This window comes from Polyodon spathula, chromosome 2 (genome assembly GCF_017654505.1).
Source record: "Polyodon spathula isolate WHYD16114869_AA chromosome 2, ASM1765450v1, whole genome shotgun sequence".
NCBI lineage: Eukaryota > Metazoa > Chordata > Actinopteri > Acipenseriformes > Polyodontidae > Polyodon > Polyodon spathula.
This window is the reverse complement of record NC_054535.1, coordinates 35,914,797-35,930,902: the sequence shown is the minus strand read 5'-3', so window position 1 is coordinate 35,930,902 and position 16,106 is coordinate 35,914,797. Positions and strand designations below refer to the sequence as shown.

General features: G+C 35.1%; 1 protein-coding gene across 1 annotated transcript; it reads left to right on the top strand.

Annotated features, from left to right (window-relative positions):
* The first annotated feature begins 3,786 nt into the window (after positions 1 to 3,786).
* LOC121295901 (leucine rich adaptor protein 1-like) lies at positions 3,787 to 14,448 on the top strand. The gene is made up of 2 exons (XM_041221024.1): positions 3,787 to 4,494; positions 13,045 to 14,448. The coding sequence occupies exons 1-2, from the start codon at positions 4,291 to 4,293 to the stop codon at positions 13,429 to 13,431; spliced, it is 591 nt and encodes a 196-aa protein (XP_041076958.1). The 5' UTR covers positions 3,787 to 4,290; the 3' UTR covers positions 13,432 to 14,448.
* Positions 14,449 to 16,106: the final 1,658 nt, after the last annotated feature.

Below are 16,106 nucleotides of genomic sequence, written 5' to 3'. Positions count from 1 at the left end.
AAAGCAAAGTTTGTGGGGAATAATAGCCATTTTCTATACTTTTGAGGCATAAGCAATTAGGAAATAACACTTATTACCCAGGAACAAAAATTGTGTTACATAGTGTAATACAGAATCTCATTGATTAAATGCTTGCAGGGTTTTAGGCCCTGCACGATGCAACAGGCCAAGCTACCAAATACTGATGTGTTTGTTTCTGCTTAGTTTTGTGCTTATGTTGTGTTGCAGTTTGGTAAATGGCACCTCTGTTTCAAGACGGCTTATTTTAATATGGCAGAAGACTTTATGTATTAATAATAATGTTTGACAGTCATTTTCCTAATTAAAGTTGAAACTGCAGGCTCGTCCTACACTGTAAAAATATGTCTGTAAATTCAACAGTAAAATAATGGTAAACAGTGAAGGGAAATTAAAATTAAACAGCAAATTACCTTCATACAAAGAACATGAAAACGTTTATTTTTACAGAACATTTGCTTAAAAGAAACAGTTTTTTACATTAAAAAAGTAAAAACAGATATTTTCCATTGTTTTAACAGATCACATTTCTTTTAAAAAACATGACGGTTAAATACAGTAGATATTACATATAATTACGTTAAAACTGGAATCCCAGAATCCATTGCAGGGCTGATTGCAAAGAGTCATGTTTTAACAGTGTTATTTGTGTTATTGTGTGTTAAATGTGCTGTGCGGTTGCACAATTATATGTAAATGTACATGTCCTTTGTATTCCCTCACCATTTTATGTGTTTTGTTCATATTTTGTGTGGTCACTATCTTGTGGTAGGTCAGATCTTGGAGTGGGCCACCCCTCTATTCTCAAAATTTTTATCTCTGTTATTTGTTGAGTTTAATGCTGGCAGTATTGTGGTATACTGAGGTAAATTCAAGCCATGAGCATTGCTGGTTGAAACTTGCTGTAAGTGCAGGAGTGGAAATGCTGCTGCTGTGGCATCTCCATAATGCATGTAAACTGTTTTTAGTAAGAGTTAATTTACTAATGGTTTTTGTGGTATTTTACTGTAAATGTATGGTTATTACATTTCTAAAAATAAGAGATTATCCTAATGTATGCAAAAACATGAAGTATTATGAGACTATTTTTATATGGTATATTACTGGCAACACAGCTGCCAGTTTTTATCGTAAAAACAACAGTTTTTTTTTTTTTTTTTTTTTTTACAGTGTATCACATTTTAAGTTTAACCATGACCAATAAGGGTCAAACTCATCATATTGTGCAAACTGCCAACAGGAAAAATATAATTGCATTTCTGGTCCTGTATTTATGGAACTAGAACATATCGTGTCATCAATCACAGACAACAATCTGGGAAACAATAATCTGGGAAAAACTACTTAAGCCAATCCATGTAAAGAAAAGTACTTGTACGTTCTCTGTCAAACTTTTTTCCAGTAGTTAATATTCATCAAACAAGAGAACAGATGGTTTATATGGTTTTAGTATTTTTGCATGTGCAAATTGTAACTTGATTTTTGCTTAATAAAACAGTACCATTTCCACTTCAGGTTTAATTGGTAAAATTAAACAAGTCTGAATGGTAGTCTAATTGGTTCCATTAACAATTTAAAACATGGGTTTGACTTAAACCAAAGTTTATTCTGCCATCATTTTGTTTTTATCCAGGCCAGGTTGGAATAAAGATGGGATGGAAGGGCCAACAACTTTAATTTAGTTAAGCACATTTATCGCTAGGAAAACAGTGTTTTATTGAATGAACATTTTTTTATATGTGTTACTTCATGCAATTCTGTCTTTAAAACAAGCAATACCATGAGAGAAAATATTAGAATATTAATACAATCATTATACAATTAAAAACAGTTATCCAGCTGGCATTTCCTAGACATTATAATCAGAGGCCCATTTGCACAGGTTGTTATACATTCCATAAGTATAACCTTTAATTAGGAAGTCAGGCTACGCAAGTGTGTGCTTGCAATTGAAACATCTTTGTATTGCGAAAACAATCATTTACAATTTACAATTTGGGCATCACACATGACCAAATAGGTTTGATACAGGTTTGAAGTATTTCAACAAAAATGAAGGAAGAAGGTCTGACTGTCTGAGTAAGGTGTAAAACTATATGAAGGCATGTTTAAACGTTAATAACTGTAACATAATAACTGCTAATACAACGTATGAACCTAACTGGAAGTTTCGATCATCAGCATTTAATATTGAAAAACAAAATACTTAAAAGAAAAGAGAGAAACTACAGTTAGTCCTACTATGCCTAATTGAAGTTTTACAAGATGAAACAGCGACATACAATCTTATGTTTTCACAGAATATACCCTCCTACATGTGGTTTACTGTGAACTCCAGACCAGAACCTTTCACAAAGGCAATACATCTTTTTTTCCATTATGTCATGAGTGCTATTTCCTCAAAAATGACTTCAAATTACTGTGGCTTGTTGACATTTTATAGTATGACAGCATGTCTGTGTTCTTTTAAAACAAATACAACATGTATGAATGCAGTTTCCAGCATTTATAACTAACTAAAAATTCTGTTAGATGATTAGGAACTGCAACCTGGTCTCAACAAGTTAGGCACATGCACAGAACACATTCTTTGTTAATTTACATATCTGTCAACCTAAACTAGCACAACACATTGCCCCTGTAAATCCCAAACCCAGAGTAAAAGTAATGTTTAAAGCAATGTAATTTTGTGTTCACACATTGGCAAACTATTTTACTCATTTATTTTGAACAAAAAAATATTTTTCACTGATGAACTTTCAGCTGAAAAAAATTAAAAATACACAATGGTCCTTCAAAAAAACCCAGAAAACAACACGCATACAGTACTTTACATATACACATATAGTCAGCTGATTGACATTCAAAGGTATGACCAAAAAAAAAAAAAAAAAAAACATTTGTTGAAACCCTTGTATGTATGTGGACAAGTTTTGGATGAGATTTGTATAAACCAGGACGGTAATCAGTAAGAGTTTAAGCTCTTTTTATCCTGGTCACCAGCAGGCGACCCAAAGTGGCAAAGGTTTTCAACAGGGTTCAAACTGTAAAGCAAAGCCTTTGGGACCCAGCTTTTTCTCATTTAAGATGCATTAGGACCTGGCTGATTCTGGCGTTCTGCTGGTATTACAAGATACGGATAGGCAAATTATCTTATTGTCAGTGGTTCTCATGAACAATACAATGCTTTCTGCTACAAAATTTAACCACTAACAACAGTAAACAGGTGGTCATCAGTATGTCAGCACGCAATTTCTTCTTCTTCTTCTTCTTCTTCTTCTTCTTCTTCTTCTTCTTCTTCTTCTTCTTCTTCTTATTATTATACAATTTGTTAATGTCTATCTTGCACTTTTAGTTCTGTTTGTGTGCAATATCTCCTTTCTCCAGCAGGTGGAAGTGCACTCTTGTACTATTGTGCTCAATGAATGACAACTTCACTATGCTGTACTTTAACTTAAACAAGGGGAATTCAACACAATTTAATATGGGAAAGTGGACAATTCTGATGGGTTAATGTCCTAGTTTTAAGGACCCCAATTGTAACAATATAAAAATACGCACAGATTTTGTAGAACTATAATTTGTCTATGTTGTTTGCAATGTTTCTGAAGGTACAATTTCATAAATTACAGTAACCAGTATTTAAATTTTAAATTTTTTTTTTTGCGACATGAAACATGATGGAAATTATAAGTTTGCTCTTAGTTATATTACGGTAAATGGGCGTGTCCTGCTGGTCCACCTGCCTGTAGTGTTTAACACAGATCAGGAAGCGCAATGAGTTGTCTGCTGCTGCATGTTGAAGCAAGCAAGCTCTGTCCCCAAACATAGACGGTTTATTTCAGCTGTAACATCAGCAGCAACAGTCACAGATGTAAAACCAACAATAGCTCAGTTAAGGGACAAACACCTGGCGCTCTCCAGGGTCTCCAGCAAGGTGAAGCAGCCAGATTTTAAATTTCATGTCTTTGTTTTATTGCGCGTTTTGTTTATTTATTTTAAATCCAGCTGGATAAAATAAACGTGTTTTTTTTTTTTTCCTTTATGCTGATGTTAAATGTGTTATGTTTACTATTACAGTAAACTATTGATCTGCAACAAGTACTTAATATTTAATCTGCTCTAGTGTTTGAAGGGTGGTCATTTTGTGATGACACATATTGAACAGCATTCAAAGCCACAACGCAACGTTATTATTATTATTGAAAGAGTTGAGTTTTGTTTTTATTATTATTTTTTGAAAGAGCTGATTTTTTTTTTTTTTTCTCAACGATGGAAGATTACGTTTTACCAGATTTTAAGGACATCGAGACAAAGGTGGGGCGCAGAGTTCCTGAAAGTCTTGTCAGATCATTCAAAGAGCGTCAAGAGACAAGGGACGAAATACCTGCTTTATCAACTACCTTAGTGAACGTGTCTGAATCGAGTGCACTGAAAAGCCTGGGGACCAAGATGCAAGTTTTAAAGCAAGAGATGGTAAGTAATAATTCTTCTTCAAGCGCTAAACCAATTTCTTGTCCTTGGCAAAATCCAGCAATTTACAGCAGCAGAAAGTTTGTCATGTACTTTGAACAGTCTTGCCATAAAATACAATTACAACTGTCAGTATTTCCATTTAGCAAAAGAGTATACAAAGCAGTTTTATTGAGTTTGTTACTGTAATATAATGCCAATGGTGTCTCAGCCTAACAGAACCATATTTCTTGTTCAGTGTCTATGGTACTGTGGTCTAGTTTTGCTATTGGGTTGTTATTTTAGTATTGTCTGAACAGTTAGAATAAGTTGCATAAATGTTGTAATTAAATGTTCATTTAATAAGTACACAATAGGGTCTGGGTTGATAGATGTTCTACAAATTACCCAAGTGGGGATAGTTGTGTATAAAAACAATTGAGAATAAGATGTAAATGCCCTAAACCCTTAATTTACTCGGATACAAGATGAAGGACTGCTTATATTCACAGGTAAGAGAAAGTTAACACAAACATAAAAAACTGTGATACATTAACAAGAACAGTAAACATGTTTCAAGGTTAGATTTCAGCATTTTGCTTTGTAGTCAATTAGAAGTGTAGTGACCTATGACATCATTGACAGATTATGTAAGTGTTATGCAGACCTGATTAAGCAAGGTAACCCAAGCTGATTCAATATGTGAGGATTGTATTTGCTGAACCTTGCAATTTGAAGTGATACCAGTAATATATTGTGTATCTGTTAAAACTTAAAGGCCTAAAAAAGAGACATTTAAGTTTCAGTTTTGTTCAGAATTGTATGTTGTTTTTCTTTTTTTATAGAAATGAAGAAATTGATTGTCCAAGCTGGTCTGTTCATTTGAATCAAAACGTTGGCTTACGAGCAATCACTTACAGTGTTTGAGGGTGTTGGGTTAATCAGTGGGTTGGCAGTGACATTCTGATGGAGATTTTCACCGTTCAGTTGCAGATTTGATTCCTGCTGTAAGGTGTAATCATTTGAAATCATTTAGTACATTTTATAAAAGCAATATAAATTACAGTATACAGATGTAAGCTTGGAAAATAGCAGAAACATATGGTCAAGTGATGCAAACAGTAAATGTCCTTGTCTGGGAAACCTTATTTTAAAGGTAGCCCACTTCCTGTGACTACCACATTTTTCGAGACTGTGAAACATGGCGGTAATGTATGGTTGTAGTTTGGATGCCCTGTTTTATTAATTCAGTCTCATTTACTGTTAGTCACATTTGTCAGTTTAACATTGCAAAAAGAATGGGAAGAGGAAACAAATGATGCACAGGAAACACACTATCCTTATAACCTGATTGCTTATTTTAATTTTCCACAGTAGTAGTATCCTAACCTAGACTGAATGTCAGTAATTTTTAAGCATGTTAATCAGAAAACATGCAATACATATTTCTGTTGAACAGATTGTACCTTCCTGCAATTGGTACTGATGTCAGCTAACTTTGACTACAGGATTAGTTGAAAAACCTCTACAGGACAAGGGATTAAAGTTTGTTGCTCTACCATTGTGGAATTAAGATTTCACTGTAACAATATTTGTATTGTAACTCTTATCTGTAACACAAACTGGACCAGAGAAGGTTAGATTATTGAACTGCTACGTTCGGTGTCATGGTTTGCAATTCAAGTAACAGCCCTAGACTAGACTGGCCTCGTCTTTTATGATGTACAGTAAGTCCTTGCATGAATAAATTAAATGTAGTTTTTATTAACTGTTGGCAAACTTTGTATATTATCAGGCCTGTAGATTAAAAAGTACTAAAACCTTAAACTCAGCTGTGTTGTAGTCCACAATAAGTTTTGCATGTCTTCTCATTGACTGGTAATGTAAAATTAATTAGACATCAGTCATTTTTGATGCAGACACCTGCAAACATAACATTTTTTTTTGTTGTTCTTTTTTTTTTTTTTTTTTTTTTTTAGATGTCTCCTCATTAGCAAGATTGCCATGGTTGTGACAATGTTTATATCTAGTATCTAGTATCTTTTTTTTTTTTTTTTTTTTTTTTAAATCTGTATGCTCTTGCCAAAGAAATTCAACTGCCCTAACAATAAGATAAAAGAAGGAATAATATGAAAGCAGTCTTTTGCTAAATTCTAATGATACAGTGCCTCTGGGAATTTTGGTAATGTATTTTCAAGGACTGAAAACTTCAGCTGGTGCATATTCACTGCCACAATATTGGTTATTCATTGTGGGCACCTGGAAGACTTCTGTGCTTATCCTGTGTCAACCCATATCATTTATAATATTGCATATTCAACTTTTAGGTCTCCCCTTCCAGTATGCAGTGCAACCCCTAGTGCTCATGTGTTCATTTTACTCTACCATAATCATTTTTCTAAGTCAAACACCATTGATAATGCATTTCCTGAACTGTAACCTGAAATGCTTTCCTTGATGGGATTACACAAATGTTGTTCAAAATTAGAAACCACTGTGGTACTAAAATAGACAACACATATACAGTAAGAGGGCTGATAGTAGGTGTTCAGTTGACAGGTGTGACAGCACCTGTCAGATTAAAGAATGGGCTCTCGCTAAAACAAAATAAAGACTTTGCAAAACTCCCGTGAGACACTGGCAGCAATTTGTCATGATTTTTCCAGTATATTAAGTGTAATACGATCTGGGCAATTCATTAATGGTATTAAATTGTTAAGGCTGGCCTTTTTTTTCATTGTCATGCATGACTATTCCAATATAACTTTATATCCATAAAGTCTGTTTAGTATATTTTTATATGCTGTCCTAGTGCTACAGTAACATCAAAGCCTGGATGCTACTTGGTTGATTTTGTAAAGACTGAGGCGGATGTTGTTTGACTCCCATCCTTTTTTTGATTTTGTGTCTTAAAGACTCAATTTAAATTGTTGTTTAGAAACTTTGAAAGGCTTTGGATTTTCTTGTATAATGTGTCAGACTCATTCCTTTGTCTCAGTACAACATTATTGCCTAGGGCTGTTCCCAAAGTTAGTTTCTTTCTGTTGCAGCTTGTTCAGAATGTCAGTGCATTACCCCTATTTAACCTAAGCCATACAGTAGGTTAACAGTCAAATTAGAAGAGCTTTTTGAATTCTATAACTTGCCTAAGAATAACTGTTAATGGCCTTTGTGTCTGTGTACTGTTGTTAGTTCTACACAACATGTTGCTGCCTTGGAATCCACTTAAGTATTTTTACTGTCTCAGACCCAGGAAAGAGATGTCATGAATAATATGTTGCCAACATACTGTAGAGCATAAGTTACCACACATGTCTGGATTTGTGTCTGTTACATCTTGTTACTGTTTGGGCCTTCAAACAAGAATGAATAAAGGCTATTTATTAGAATGTATTCAATTTGTCTGAGAACAGTGACAAGAATGGATATATTGTGAAATGCAGTAGTGAACAGATTTAACACGTGCAAATACTGACTTGGACTACATTCATAAGAGAACACTGAACACATTATAAGCTGAACTGGCATATCATGAGCTAGTAGAAGTAGGGCTCTGTGTCACTAAGCCAGGACATTGTATTGAGCACATCGCCCACCATTTCCCTTCTGATTTTTGACACCAGCAGCTGTTTTCTGCCACTGGCCATTTGTCTAAATGTTGTCCATGTATTGACAGGTCAGCTCTGTTCGGGATGTTATTGTGTGTGTTAACAGAATGTAAAACGTGATTAGAACAACCACAAATTCCTGGTTGAGTCAATAGGAAGACATCTAACACGCAGTGGCATGCCGGTTTTATTTAGCAGTTAATGTCAGATCTCCATATAGAATATATTGCATATTGGAGCCAAAGAACAAAACATTATTTCAATTTATTTAGGCTCAAAAGTCAAATTGTCACAGGTGGTGCAAAGTTATTCTGAAGCCACACATGAGAATACAGTAACACACTTCGCTTCCCTCAGTGTTCCCTCCAAAAGAGCTTATCTTGTATGAAATGTAGTAACTATCCTTCCTCAACGGTCTGCTTGAAGATTATTGGTTAAATTACTCAATGAATTTGTATAACATAACTTATTGCTGGATTTTATTGCATTCAATGTGATGGCGCTCAACAGTGTCAGATCTAAATACTGCTGTCATTTAAGCTAATTAAAATATAACTTTAGGGGGTCCCTGAGTGGCTCACCTGGAAATGGCATGGTCGCATGGTTTGCACAGTGATTATTACAGCCAGGGGCGCACAGGTTCATGTCCTGGTGGTGCAAAGTCACCGGTCTTTGCTGGGGATTCCGGAGGGAGTGTCACATTAGCCTTGGCACTCCTGTATGCTAGGGAGACAAAACCAGAAGGGATTGTTTCTCCTCAACATTCCACAGCCGACCCTACTGGCCAAGCGCCTGGAGAGCTCGCTGAAACACCTGTAGGGCTGGCCATTGTTCTTCAGAGGCTGGTAGCTTGCTGACATCCACTCTCGATTTCCTGGGTGTAAAAGAGGAAACTGGTTTGGCTGTGGGATCAGAGGATGCCCACTGAACCTTCAGTTCTCCTGAGCTGAGTGGGGAATTGCAGCATTGAGGGGGAAAAAATAATTGGATATTCTAAATTGGGAAGAAAATCCAGGGGCTCTAAAATATTACATACAGTAGATGCTACTTATTAACAACCACACGGTTCGCAGAAAAAAGTTGTCACTAACCGAAAATTAGCAATAAGCGAAAAGCCCCCGTTTTCACATGTATTTACATGGAATAAATATATATATACTGTAGTTGTACAAATGTGACATTGAAATATGTGTTTTAAATGTTAGTGTTAAAAAATGAACATGAGAAACATGAAATACCCAAACATAGAACTGTTTACGATATGTGTATGTTAAACAAACAAAAAAAGGGAGTAGGCTTAAATAGTACTACACAACAATGTACTATAATTGTCCTTAGAATGAGTAAAGCAAACAAAAAATATGTGTTATACTTACAATCAATTCTAAATAACACACTTTTAACATAAGAAATTGTCCAGCGTTATCTGCTTTTTACAGTGTACCACCTCCCGTGTAAGTGAATGTTTTGCCGTTCTAGAAAGAGTGCAAAGAAGAGCGACCAGAATTATTTCGGGTTTAAAAAGCATGTCATGTGCAGACAGGCTAAAATAATTGAATCTATTCAGTCTTGAAAAAAGAAGACTACGTGGCGACCTAATTCAAGCATTCAGAATTCTAAAAGGTATTGACAATGTCGAGCCAAGGGACTTTTTCGACCTGAAAAAAGAAACAAGGACCAGGGGTCACAAATGGAGATTAGACAAAGGGGCATTCAGAACAGAAAATAGGAGGCACTTTTTTACACACAGAATTGTGAGGGTCTGGAACCAACTCCCCAGTAATGTTGTTGAAGCTGGCATCCTTCAAGAAGCTGCTTGATGAGATTCTGGGATCAATAAGCTACTAACAACCAAACGAGCAAGATGGGCCAAATGGCCTCCTCTCATTTGTAAACTTTGTTATGTTCTTATATACTTTGGGCAGCCACAGAGCATTATAGCTCATTGATCCAGAGCAGAAGTTGCTCCTGGTTTTCTAAAAGTATTTGTCAGAATCTGGAGGTACATATCTAGCAAGAGACAATGCAGGTATGAAAAAGAGAAGAAGATACAATCTAATAAATGTGCAACATTTTAGAACTACGTTGCATTATTTACAAAAATAATATACAAAGTTCTATACTGCACCTATACTTGTGCCAAAATAGGATAGTATAATGGTACCAATAGTATACTAAAACCAGACAATTTTGGCACAAGTATACTTGCAGTGTGTTACTTTTTTGTAAGGGGTGATATTGGATTCTGATCCAAACTTCTTTACAAATTAAATAACAAATGTGCACACATTATATATTAAAATGTGCAAGTGTCGTCTATTAAACACATAAGTCAAATACTTAATACAGTACACCCTCGCTATAACAACCCTGTTTGGGTCCAAAGCCTTTTGTTCGCTATAGTAAAAAGACAATCCAAAATGAACAATATAAGCTGCTGGAGTAAGTTAAGGAGGTCACCTTGGATAAAGGCATTAGCTAAACTATTAATAATATTAGTACTGTTTTTTTTTTCTTTGATTTTCTTTATTATTACAGTATTTGTCCCTACTAGCACTAATAATAATAATAATAATAATAATAATAATAATAATAATAATAATAATAATAATAATAATAATGAGATTGTGAATAAAAGTAGAATTACAAGTACAGTACCTATTGGTGGCATGCTGCATCCAGTATTCTGGCTATATCCTATTCATTGAAGAACACACAAACAATGTATACAACACCCCAGAAATCACTCAAGCATTACCATTGAAACACATTGATCCCTGTAAAGGTGTTTTACCAGGATGATCTGTGAGCGGAATCTCAATTGGGAAACCCCTATTTGATTAAAGCACAGAACGTTATGTTGTTAGAGTAAACGTCGGGCTAACGATTTTGCAAGCCCTGCAGCCTCACTTGAACATTTCACCCACTTGTGTTTTTAATCAGAACTGGACAACTGCTTTGATTTAGTCTTTAGCAAAATTGTATCATAATCTGTGGGATAAATGGAGATACCAGATTTAATATTTTATATGAGAATTCATAAATGTACTGTAAGAAAGTTGCTGCTGCTGCCCTGGACACCTTTTGAAATTAAGGTTTTTCATTGCAATTGGGTTTTCCTGATAAAATATTTTACAAATAAACCTGCACTTGAATTTAAACCCAATACATTCTGTGAGATTTTTAATAACTGCAAAGCAGATAAGACCTCTATTTTGACACAGTAACTGCTGCAGCAAGATGGTTGAAACATCCATACTTGGTTTGAGTGCTGGCCTCGTGGGAAAAGAACTCCCTGCTGTGTCACGAAGACCACTTCAACACAGATGGTGTTCCTTAGACGTCCCTGATATTTAAAGATATCAAAACATCTGTCATCATTTGTCTACATCTACAGCTGCAGGCTAAAAGATCCGCCTTTCCCCAAAACAATTCAGAAACGTTTGTGTCCCCTATGCCACAAACTCGCAGAGGTGGTTCAAAATCAGCCAGTACAGTAGCACAGTCTCCAATAGCTATGAACCGTTAACACACACATATATAATGTCTGTATAAGAGAAGTTTAAAAGTCACATTTTCTTTATAAGCAATTTAAAAAGATATATAAGAATTGTATTGTATCCTAACATGTTTTCAGAGTAAGGTATAATAATTACAAACCAAGGGATTTTAATGACTGAAAGTTGTTATAACCTGCAAGGTCAGTAGTGCATCTTTTAATATATTTTGTACTTTGATTTTGACGAGTGCTTCATGTACAGTGAATTGAAAACGTGCATCTGGAGTTGAACGTATGATTAATCTGCAATAAAATCTAATTACCGGCAACTGCATCTGCTTTTAGACTGACAAGTATTTAGGCACATGCTAACTAAGATGAAAGATCTCAAGTCTGACTGACTGCCATTCTTGTATTTCATTAGTTGAACTCTTAACAAAAGGGCCTGGAGGATTACTCACAAAGGGCCATATTAACTTTTTTGAAAAAGAGGAATGTTTTTTTTTTTTTATTGAAAGGTTCAATTAATAATGCATAATGCACCTTATTTGTTTCTTGCTAGTTCTGTAACATAAGCAGTTTTTTTATTTTTTTTATTAAACAAAAACAAAAACAAAAACAAAAATACCCACAGTGGTCAAATGCTTCAGAATATAGCGAAATGGCTTTGTACATTTTTTATTAAAGTTTTTTTTTTTTTTTTTTTTTTGTATATTTGATCAAAATTACAAGGTGTGAGCAGAACAGGTCAATAATTTCTACCCCCAATTCATCAACATCTTGCATTCTAAACAAATAACTGGTTTCCTAGATCCTGATTAGCACAAATCTTTCACAACCTTACCTTAAGTAAGAGAGACAGGATCTGTGAAACCAGTATATGGACTGTCACCATGTGTAATCAGAACCACCTCTGGGAGCAGCATTCCCTTTTGTTTGTGATCTAATGCACTAGGAATGTGTCTGTGCTTACAGTCTTGTCTCGCAATTGCCAGTGTCAAGAATCTTTTATGGCAGTAGACAGTTTGCCCATGTAAATTGATATTTACATCACTGTTCATTTTACAAAGACAGCTGGAGTGGAGTCAAAGCGCCCCCCCCCCCCCCCCCCCCCCCCCCCCCCCCCCCCCCCCCCCCCCCCAGGGTTTTAATGCCCAATGGATATATACAATGATAGTAATGATTTAGTTAAATTATTATTTTTTTTTTAATGCTTAACTTAATTTGTGTGAAGATGAAAGGCAGTGATGCAGCTCAGGTGGTGGAGTCGAGACATATAACAGTATATCTATATATATGATCTGTATATCATATACCTGTTCTTCTTTAATTGTCTTTATTTTTAATTGTTTTCAGTACTAACTGGATGACGTACCATACTGAGGATAACCTTAGAAATATTAAAAATTGAGTTTTTTTAAGTTTTGGGCCTTGCTGACTTTGTGTTTTTTCTCATTCAAATGACAGGCTCATCTCAGGGCGATAGACATCAAGCTGATGCACCAGTTGCTCTCAATTAATGAAGGCATTGAGTCAATCAAGTGGATGATGGAGGAGAAGGGTGCCATAGCAAGCAGAGAGAGCAGCTTAGCCGGCAGTCTGTACAGTCTGTCAGAGAGCCAGGACACATCTCTCCGAGGGAGCTGCAACAGCTTACAGGATGGCAGTGACGGACTCGATGGCATCTCAGTTGGCAGCTATCTTGATACCTTGGTGGACGACATTCCAGGCCATACTTCCCCATCAGATCTAGATCACTTCTCAGACGGACCAATAATAGATTCTTTCGAAAGGCCTTCTTTGTATAAAAACACTAAAATCGATTCTGATGAGTACTACTGTTTTGGGATGTGAAGAAGTTGAAATAAAGATAACAAACATATGCTAACTCTCATCTTATTCTGTTTTTTTTTTAATGTTTAGTGCTCTTGCTGCTCGTTTTGTTTATTTACGGTCTGTAACAGGGACCAGCCTTTATATGTACATGATGTATTATACAAAGACGAGCCATTGACCTGTTTTGTTTAATTCCTTTTGTTTCAGTCCTCTGTGCCCAGCTAATTAAGCTGATGCGTGGGTGTTTTTCCATTTGCAATGCTGGTTTCAAATGCAGTTGTGAAGGAAACCAATGTTTATGCCAACATACTGTACTGCATTTTAAAACATGATGTCTGACTTTCTGAAAGTCTGTTTCACTGCCTTGTTCTTTTCAGTTTAACAGTGTATTTGTGGTTGTGGCTTCAAAGCATGTTAGTCAGTAGGAGAAGCTGCTGGTTAGTTAATGGCAGAAACCGAGATCTCAAAGGGGTGGGGCAAATACACACTGAAGGCGAAATGGGCAAGGAAGTGCATGTCCTACCAGATATCATGTTTTAAATAAAACGCATACTCTTCCGAAAACTGCACATTTTAGAACATGTAGCAAATGTGAATAGTGCAGACATTTACAGATGTGCTAGACTGTCTTCCAACTTGGGTTGTAAATAATCTTTTATAAAATCCTTTGAAAGGAGCAGATGTAACCATTTGCAAGTGGATATTGTCATTCAGATTGATTGTCTGTCATTATGAATACTGATTATCGTATTTATTTTTAAATTCTGGGAAACTAAGTGGGGAGCAGTGTGCAAAAATTCAATCTTAACTATTGTCTGTGAAGACGTCAGTTATACTTAAAGCTTGTGATTTTCGGTTTTAACTGATAAGATGATAAAACAAAAAAAATTTAATTGTTGTATAGCCAATAAACACTGGAAAAAAACCAGAAAAACAGTGGAAATAGTTACTCAATTCACGTTGACCGCTTCTTTTCCACTAAAAAGTAAAACCTACTCCAAAAAACAAACAAAAAAAACCTTTCCCAGTGCACTGGACAATGTCCCGCCTTCCTGACTTGTATCTGTCATTGATTCACTCTGAATACTTTAAACCCACCCCAACTACTGAGTGGCAGCACATTCCTACATATCTATTTGAAATTTTGCTTGTGATAATTAAAACATGATTACAATTAGGAATGTAGGCTTGTCGCGGGATTGTGGCGAAATGTTAAAAAAAAGTACCTACACAACCCCCCCCCCCCAGAAGAATGTGCTTGTGACCATAGGGATTTCATTGTGGAAGACAGCAATGGAAAGAAGGTACAACTCAAGCGTGCAAATACTGTCGAGTTACTACTATACACATTTTGACAGAAAAAACTGCCAAAGCATTTTGGAAAGTAACCAAAAACAATAATTTCATACAGTATATAAAAAGGGAAATAAGCACAGAAACATGAAATTAATAAAAAATGAAAAACAGAAGCTATAATTATACTGTAGGTTTATTTTTGTTAATCCAATTATTTGTATTTATTGTTTTGATTTATTATATAATAGCATGTAATGGTTAGTTGGGGGTTTTTTTTGTTTTGTTTTAATAAACACCATGCCTTTTGTAAACAATAAATAATATATGAATTGCCGAATTTTGTAAAATAACTTTTGTCTACATTTAAAACATTTTTGAAAAAAAAAATATTACAAGATTGTTTAAAAAGAAAAGACAGACAGACGAACACCTTAACATCTTCCATGTGGTAACCAAGGCACACATTAGTCTATTACTGTTCAATGAAAAATGGCTTATTTATAAAATCTAAAAGTAAACAAATACTTAGTTTCCAGCAGGCAAGACAGGATGCTAACCTGGTTAAAAATTAGATTTAAAATATTGGTTATAACTCTAATAACAGATCTTTCAATTAGCACGTAAACCAGTGAAAGATAATTACAAAGTAAAGCAAATGCAAAGTATTGGTTATTTACATCTGTCTACATTAAAGAGTCCTTATGAATAAATGCTTTGAGAAAGGTGTAAAACACTTTAATCAACATATTTTAATCTTGTTGTTTTCTATAATTGTTCACCAGAGCATTAATTGGATATCTTAATTTAAGTCCCAATTCATATGGAATTCTAGGAAAAGTCTACTGCAATGGTTCCTAACCTTTTTCAATGTAGGAACCACTTTGGTGTTTGGATTCTTCCCACAGACCAATTGCCATGCATTTTTTCACAAGAGCATTTTGAAACTAAATTGTGAAGTAAAGTATTTATATAACGTATCTAACTTAATGAGATTAACTTAGTGAAAACTATTTATTTTTTCACATTCGGAATGTCTGTCTCGGTTTTGCTGGTTTAAGAGTTTTGTTTGACAAAACCTGATAAATAGTGCACTGGGGCTTAGGTCATCTTCAAATCTAGTAAATGTAAATGCCAGTCCTGGTCCCCGCAACAGTTAGTTCGTCTAGCAAAAATACCTATCCATTTCTAAAGCTGTGAAAAAGTATTTGCCCCCTGTCTGATTTTCTGTATTTTTGCATATATTTGACACTGAATGTTATCAGATCTTCAACCAAAATCTAATATTAGATAAAAACAGACCCTGAAAGAACAAATAACACACAATTTTGAAACTTAATTCATTTATTTGTTTAAGTTATGCAACACCCAATGCCCCCGTGTGAAAAAGTAATCGCCCC